The sequence below is a fragment of the Meleagris gallopavo genome, chromosome 2, assembly GCF_000146605.3.
Source record: "Meleagris gallopavo isolate NT-WF06-2002-E0010 breed Aviagen turkey brand Nicholas breeding stock chromosome 2, Turkey_5.1, whole genome shotgun sequence".
In the NCBI taxonomy this organism is placed as follows: domain Eukaryota; kingdom Metazoa; phylum Chordata; class Aves; order Galliformes; family Phasianidae; genus Meleagris; species Meleagris gallopavo.
Genome location: NC_015012.2, coordinates 39634532 through 39642471, shown reverse-complemented (window position 1 = coordinate 39642471; position 7940 = coordinate 39634532). Strand labels below are relative to the sequence as shown.

Here is a 7940-nt window from a genome sequence, read left to right as displayed (position 1 = left end):
GTTTCTGCATGCTCTTCCCACATGGCTCTAAGCTGGATTGCTAAATGCTGTTATCACACTTTGTAATTGCTTAATCAGCATTAGTTGCAAATTCACACTGGAATCAGCAATCCTATCCGGTTACTGAATATGCAGACTTAAGAAATGTCAAATCATGATTGCATGTGAGGGTGTAATCACCAAGCCTGATTGTGTAGAGAGCATCAAAACTTGCTGAGGCAATAGATGGGCTTTGGATGTTATGGAATAACCTGTATCTTTTGATTCCTGGTTGATCCTTGAGTTTGGTGTTTGTTTATTTTTAATGCCCACTTCTACATGAAATTCTGTTCATCTGGCTTTGGGTATTATGCGCTATGGGAGTTTGCATCCTCACTCAGCCTAGGTAATTTAAAGGGTTAAGTTCTCTTCCTATCTCCACAACTGCCGAAATGTTTTTTGGGAGTGAAACTTGGTCCAAAGGGAGCGTCTGAATTTTGCAGTCCTGGTGTCAAGTTTTAAAAGACCAGAAGAAGAGATAAAGAGTTGAATGAAATTCAGTTCTTAAAATAAAAAGAAGAAAATTGGAATGCTAAGTTGACAGTGAAACAAAAAACTTGGAAAAATTAAAAGCTCATTCAAGAAGCTACAGTTTCTCATACCTGTAATGTTGGTATGTATGCTCTTCTGTTACGTGGTGCTGTTTCTTTTTAACATCAAATCATTGAGGTGATTTCAGTTAGCCATACTACATACTTGCAGGATCATGTTCTCAGTAAAATATGATAGCTTTAGCCCAGTTTTGTAACTGGACACATTAACAAAAATTATAATGACTGTGATTTAGCTAACAACTGTTCAGAAACATTTATGCACTTACTGTTCCTCTGAACTAGAATGTGTTATTAATTAACAGAGTATGAAAGTGTCTGTTCAACCAGCAAACATGTTCTGGAGACATATGCTGATGCATGAAACCAGTATTGATTCATTATAGGTAAGGGAAAGCAGGGACCATTTATTTTTGCCTCCTGTCTGCAGTCAAGTAGCAAGAAGTCTATGCAGTGGAGCAGTTGATGCCAAGTTGTCTCTTGCTTAAAAACACCCCATCACCATGATGGATGATGTTTTTGTGTTCCTTTCTTTACTTACTGCCAATTGTTTGGTTTGGATGGGCCTCTGTTCTTTTCCTAGCACTCCTCCCAGTGTGTTACTGTGCTTTCTTCTTTATTAACAGGCATTCATTGGATTGCTTAACTTAAATGCGCTTTTTTGGGGGCAGTGCTCAGTCCCTCTCAAGGCACCTGCTTGACGATGGTTTGCAGCATCAGCAGTATATGTAACTTTAAACTGTTATGAAGTTTTACCTTTTCTGCCTTGTATTCTTACCTGATGGCCCCAAGGAACACGCGAGTCAGAGCTAATGGAGCAGTGCTGAGAGACAGGTGTTTGAATCTGGCATATGTGTAAAGGTGAGACATGGATGGTTTATCTGAGTAAGAGACTGGCTTTCTCTGGATTACTCTTGACTGTGGTAATGAAGCAGGTACCAGCAGTTTGGCACGTGTCCTGCATGAGTGCCCCATCCACACAAGACAGCTTACTCAGTAATAACGAATAGGGTACTGATGTTGGGTTTGTTGGCAATGTTTTAAGAATTTATTTAGAAATTGTAAAATGGCATAAACTCATACGTCAGGTTTTTCCAAAAGAGTAATAATAATAATACACAAAGTTTTAGTCAGACCAAAAGACAAAAAGCAGTTTGTTTCCAATTCAAAAAATACAAACTTTGCTACAGATACAAAATTATAAAAAGTTTATATTTTTCTCTCGATCTGGTGACAGACACATACAGAAGAGATGTATATTTCACCAGTTCCAAATTCATATAAGTTGTGGGAGACAATGCTGAAGAAAAGAACGTCATGGTTAAGAAGAAAACAGAAACAACTTCTCATCTTTCACTTGACCAGAAATGAACACCGTTATCTTATTCCTTGCATGTTTTTTGGTTGCCAACATTTAAATTAGTGTTATTCATGCTTCATATAACAATCAGAAATAACAGCAGTTTTACCTCATGCATTTATTTTAATATTCATCACATAATATCTTCTCACCATGCTACCTAGAAAGGTCAGTGTTTTTATTGACAACATTTAAGGGAGGTGGTATCAGCAATCATGATGAAAGGATGCAATCTGGATCCATAAATATTCTACTGATTTAAGGAAAAATAATAGAAATCTTCCAGTTAGGGAGGAAAAAAAAGTGATATTCTGCTTGTATTTGCTTCCAATAACAAATAGAACAGAAGGAAGGTTGCTTGACAGAAGGGGAACGTGGTACTGAGTATCTATTGCAGTCACTGCACATCTATCTCTTGTATTGTGCAAAGCTGCAGAAGCCCCACACACTTAGTTTGCGTGGCTTGCATATGGGCTTCTGCACATAAGAAGACCGAGTGCTTCTTAACCATGATGGGTTTGTGCTTCAAGCTGCCACTCCAGCCACCTGCATGTGCGCAGCGTTCAGTGCTATGAGATAATCACCAGAAATGTTGTCAGTAAAAACTACAAGCAGCTTGCTTCAAAGAAAAAGGGGAAAAAAAAAACAAAACAAAAAAAAACCAAAACCACCAAAACAAAAACAGAACAAAAAACAAACAAAAAAGAAAACAAAAATGAAAAGCTACTAAGGTGATTTTCCATCTTTGTTTGGTAATTGTTGGTGACAAGTGCCGTTTGCATTTGTAATGCATTTGTTGCAATAACCTGTTGGTAGACTTGTAACTGTAATCTCCCTTGCAAGGCTGAGCTAGCCAAGATACTTGGGTTTTCATATTATTTTGTCTGGTTCAAAGGTTAGTTGTTTCCTATGCTATTTAAGCAGAATGCTACAAAGCTGGTAAAGCCTGAGATTAGATTTAACAAATCTATTTCTTTGTCATTCCCTTTGTGAATAGAAGATGTACTTGCTGGCTGTTAGCAGGTTGCTGTGCTCTTCATCCCTTCTAACAGGGACAGGTTGTCTTATTTATGGTCCAGAATGCACCACCTCATTGGCAATCACAGTGTTTTTCATGTGGTGGTAGTGGCAGCTTAGCCTTGACCTTCTCATTCTTACTTCTTTTATAAATATTATCATGTAAGAAAGGAGAAAAAAACTGCATATCACATTTCTTTTTGCTCTAGAACAACTAGGAAAGTAGAGGACTGGGTGCTCTCTGCCATCTTTACTAATTACACTTTGAAGAAAAGAAAAATTAGAAAACAGACTTTTACAGCACTATGACAGAACTCTACCACCAGCCAAGAACAAACTACAGCAATACACTTTAATGGCTTTATTTACAACACGATGAAACATTATGCATATAATAAATCACATTTGATACTTTTTCCTCTTAAGTTCTCGTATATGTAACCTTGTGCTTTTTTTTTTTTTCCTTTTCATTTTTGTCCAATGTATTTTACTCTGTGTCTCAACTGTATAGCAAGTATGGGACATGACTGAGTTGTCTGCCTGTCTTCTTTGTTTTAGAAGCCAAATTGCTTTCCAAATTAAAGATACATCATAGTTTCCTACCATCCTCACTGACATTTGTTTTACAGTGCACACCTTTCAACCTCAGAAGAAGTAAGGGAGTGTCACCTAGGCCTGTGCCCATGCTGACATTACCTTTCTGTAAAAATATCTTTGTGGTAGTTTTGTGTTGATGAGGGAAATGCAAGTGTAGGAAATGGTATAGCACTGCACACCTTGGGAGTCTGACAATACCCCTGATGGCACAGTTCTTCTATTTGGTCCCACTGAAATTAATAGGGAAATTTGCAGAGGAAAGAGCAGGGACAAAGGTTCACAAAGGATGATATTTGGGTTCACATGGATAGGTGAAAACTGAGCATCTCTCGTTGCTCTGCAGGACAGAAAGTTTGCCTACTGTACTTACTTAGACAGATGCAGATGCTCCAAATTGACATATGCAGAAGTCAAGCTTCATTGTGCTTATTAGAACAGGACTTTTTTAAACATTAAGTTTACAGGTGCCTCATGTGGGCTCTGTGCCACGTGGGGCAAGATTCATCCCAGCTCAGAAGGCTCTGTTTTGTTTACAAGGATCGGCCTGTGCTCCAGGAGCAGATGCATCCCATGAAAGGCATCTCTGTGCTTACCCAGGTGCCTGGGAAGCAATCTGGATAGTCAGTAACACAATTTCTGCAAGGACCATACTACTAAAGGCTGGCTCCCTTCCAAAGAAGAGATTGGAAGGAAACAAAAGCTGGCAAAAGTGATGCTGTAGATGAAGAACATGCAGACAGCTGGGCTTATAACCAAATTGGATAGTTAACTTACAGAGAAACAAGCTACTTCCAGCCTGAGCAGAGAGGTGAAAGTAAGTGCCAAACTTCTCCCCACTCAGTGCTATTCTGCAAAAGGAAAGCTCTGCTCTGGTCTACGTTTAGATGGCTTCTGCTGCCACCTGGATGCTCTGCATTGTTACACATAGAGTAATGAGTTTCCTAGCAGAATTCTAATTACTTAAGCATTTACTCTGTTACACTACCAAAATTGATCTAGCTGAAGTCATGAGACTGTGCTTGATGGGGGTTACTTGGTTTATTGCTATGGATCATGCCTAATCCAAGTCCTTGAATGTGTACACAACCAACATATAGTCCATTTTGTTTAGATTCAGACCTGGTATTGCTAATGCAGGATACCTACTTTTAACTGTATTCCTTTTATTTTATTTGCATCTCCACTAGGTTACAAAGAGACTATAATGGCAGTTAGTTAGTCTGTACCTCACAGGTACCTGTACGGGTGTTAGAATAATAAATGAGCTTCTCTGTGCTTCTCTACAGATCTGAAGTATGTCCCCACCTACTGTTCATGTTTGCATTAAAGCACAGTAACCTGTATCATTCGCTGCGTTCTTCCCAAGGTACAACACTAGGAACCGATACCAAAGCATACCAAAACCAAGTACTGCAAATGCTTCAAAAACACATTCTGAGTTAATCATAAATGCCTGGCGGTGGTTGAAGAGTGACAAGACCTAAATTCATTTGAATTTCCTTCACAGAATTTGGGAGTAAAGACAGAGGTTCAGTTGCAAAGCAAACAACACCTGGTTGCTTTTAATAAGAAAAGTGAAAGTGGAGTGTCTTCTGTATTAAAATTATCTCAGGATGTTTTCAAATATAAAAATCTATGTGCAGCCTATGTACAGTGTTCCCACACACTGCTCTGACTGGCAATACTTGAAGCCAATGCTGTGATTACAGCTCTTGTGTTCACTGAAGACAGGTTTGCAATGAGCACACTCAGGAAGAAGGCTGGGGTCCAGGAGCGTTTGAGCTGAGGTAGGTTAAAGCAGACCCACTAAATTAGAAAATCCTGCATGAGTTCACATGGCATTAAATGAAACTGAAAATTAAAACTCAGTTGGTTTCTGCTATTCTTTAAGAAATGAAGATGAGGGTAGCACAGTTATGTCTAAAAGTTTACTAATACAATCCATTTCAGAGTGAAGAAAATATAGTTGTATAGTTGCTTTCCCACTTAACAGCTAAGGTTATATTTTCCTGCTGTTGGTTTTGTTTCCTATTTCAGTCTTGACATCACTGGAGGCGCACTGCCGTTCTGCAGGAGAGGTGGCCATGAGATATCAGCCAGGTACAGGTACTGGTGGCAGGCTGTGATTCACCTGTGAAACCGCCTGTAACTACTGCAGGATGGGTTGCCTTTACCTCTCTGCAGTGACTGCAAAGAGGACGCTGCCAGTGAGGCTGCTGTCTCTCAGTGCAGCCCTCCAGCACTCTGTGCCACCTGAGCCGTGTGTCCGGGACTGAACACGCACCTGCAGCTGGCTGCTCTAAGAGAGGCCTGAGCTGGCGATCCTGTGGCCATAGCATAATGTGAGGCAGTAAGCTGTGTTGGTATTAAAACACATTTTTTCAGGCTTCGAACCTACTTGGCTGAGTACAATATGCATGTGCGTATATGTATGCTTGGAGAGGAATATCTGTACAAGAAGCATTAACGAGGATTTAGTACATCACTAAGATGTAAGAGTTGGTGTTTTTCATGTTTGATATCACCACACTTATGTAGGATTGAATAACAAAGCCCAGAATGTCATGGACTCACACAGTCTGCTGCATCTTGTTCTTATGCATCACCTCTATACACACAATTGCACACGTTAATTTGTTTCAGAGGAAAAGAAACACACACAAATCAATGCATTTTTGGACACCAGCGTGCAGGTGGGAGCTCTGTTCTGTGCTGGGAACTTCCATGGTGGTCAGATTCATGTTGTCATGGATAGCACCTGACACGGCCTCTTGCTTTCATGGGAGATGCAAGATACATCCAAGTCTTGAAAGGATTCATGAACCATTCCAGAAAAATTCTTAAAAATTGATTTAGCATTAATCTCATAAATCTCTCCTGTTCAAATGCTTCATGGAGACCAAGACATTAGTTACATGATCCTAATCTAATAGAAAATTAAGGCTTTTGATCTCAAAGCTACATTGGAACTACAGCTGCGTAGGACTTATTGGGATCAAGGCTGGAAAGCAATATTTCTCTATGTGGGATACTTTGCACGTACCATATTTAAATAAAACTCTTATTGGTTAAATTCAAAAAGATCCCTCTTGCTTCATTTTTCAAGTGATGTGTTGATAATCACTAATGGGTCTTCTCTATGAGTAGTCCACACAGTCACAGTTAAGTAAGATACATGAAAATGTATCAGAAATATTTTTCTCTCCACTTTTCATATCTGAATTCTGCACATACCATGCTGTCAGCTCAAATAAGCACAACTATTACACAACAGCATCTGGAATCCGTTCTTGTTCTTGTTGAAGATAAGTGCAAGTTCTGCCACTGAACTCGAGGGGAATGTAGTGCAGAGCTTATGGCGATTTGGAGCCAGAAGGAATAGTTAAGTGTTATTTGAGCCCCTGAATGTAACAGATAACAGAATTCTTTAACTGAGCATGCAGCTTCCACTTCAGCTGCCAGAACACATGCTGTCTTCAATTAAGGACTGCAGGTGGCAAAGGAATCTCGTTCACCAACTGGTAAATTGTTCCAACAGCCATTGTTCCCCAGTCCTAGTCTTGTCTGTGTTTTCCAACATGCATAATATCTTTTGAGCACAAATCCCAGCCATGAGAGAGAAAATAAATTCATTTAACTTCTCACCTTATAAATATATACATGTGTATGCATGTGTGAGCACATGAGTGCAGTGCAGATATGTTCAGGTACCCATCTGTAATCCAGTGCCAGTTCTGTGGGTATGCTTGCTATGGCTTGTTAAACTAAAGATGGAGTGGGCTAGTTGCAACCAGCAGAGTGCTCAGTGAGCAATGGTGTAGAACATTCCACATTAGGGAAGAGAGTGCTTTTTTACTGACTTACTGAAATGTGTCAAATCACACTGAGACAGCTTACAGAATCCAGCACAGGGTCAGGCAGGAGTGTCATTAGTTGCTGGGCAACTTTGGCTGCTTTACGCATTGGGGAACCTCCAGTCCTGTGTGCAGTGTCACCTACACAAAGGAGAAATAACACCGACTATCAAAACTGGGACATCTCCAGCAGAAAGCATTTGTGAAGGCCCAGAGTAAGCAAATGACAAGAGTGGGGCTGTGGAGCTTCTGATCCAAGATTAAGTAATCAACTATATTTATGTGATGATACTGAGCCCCTAAAATTACCAGGAACCCCTCTGAGCTAGAAGCCAAGTGCCAACACTTCTTCCTAAATTAAGCCACTATTTCTAGAACTCCAACAGTGCTCCCAAGCCCAAGGTGGTCAGTTTTTGTGTGAGGGATTCTAGAGTAGTTCAGGAAAACAATTACATTGTTGAGACAATGTACTAAATATATAAAAAATCCTTTCTTCCTTGTCCTGGCAGGGCAGAGCACAGC

The 7940-nt window shown here is 39.9% G+C and overlaps 1 protein-coding gene across 1 annotated transcript in view; it reads right to left on the bottom strand.

Annotated features, from left to right (window-relative positions):
* Positions 1 to 1547: 1547 nt before the first annotated feature.
* TRIM67 (tripartite motif containing 67) overlaps positions 1548 to 7940 on the bottom strand; it is a 43095-nt gene continuing 36702 nt past the window's right edge. Inside the window, exon 12 of the mRNA XM_031552200.1 lies at positions 1548 to 7559. Coding sequence (XP_031408060.1) covers positions 7494 to 7559 — 66 coding nt within the window. The 3' untranslated portion in view covers positions 1548 to 7493. The remainder of the gene's footprint in view (positions 7560 to 7940) is intronic.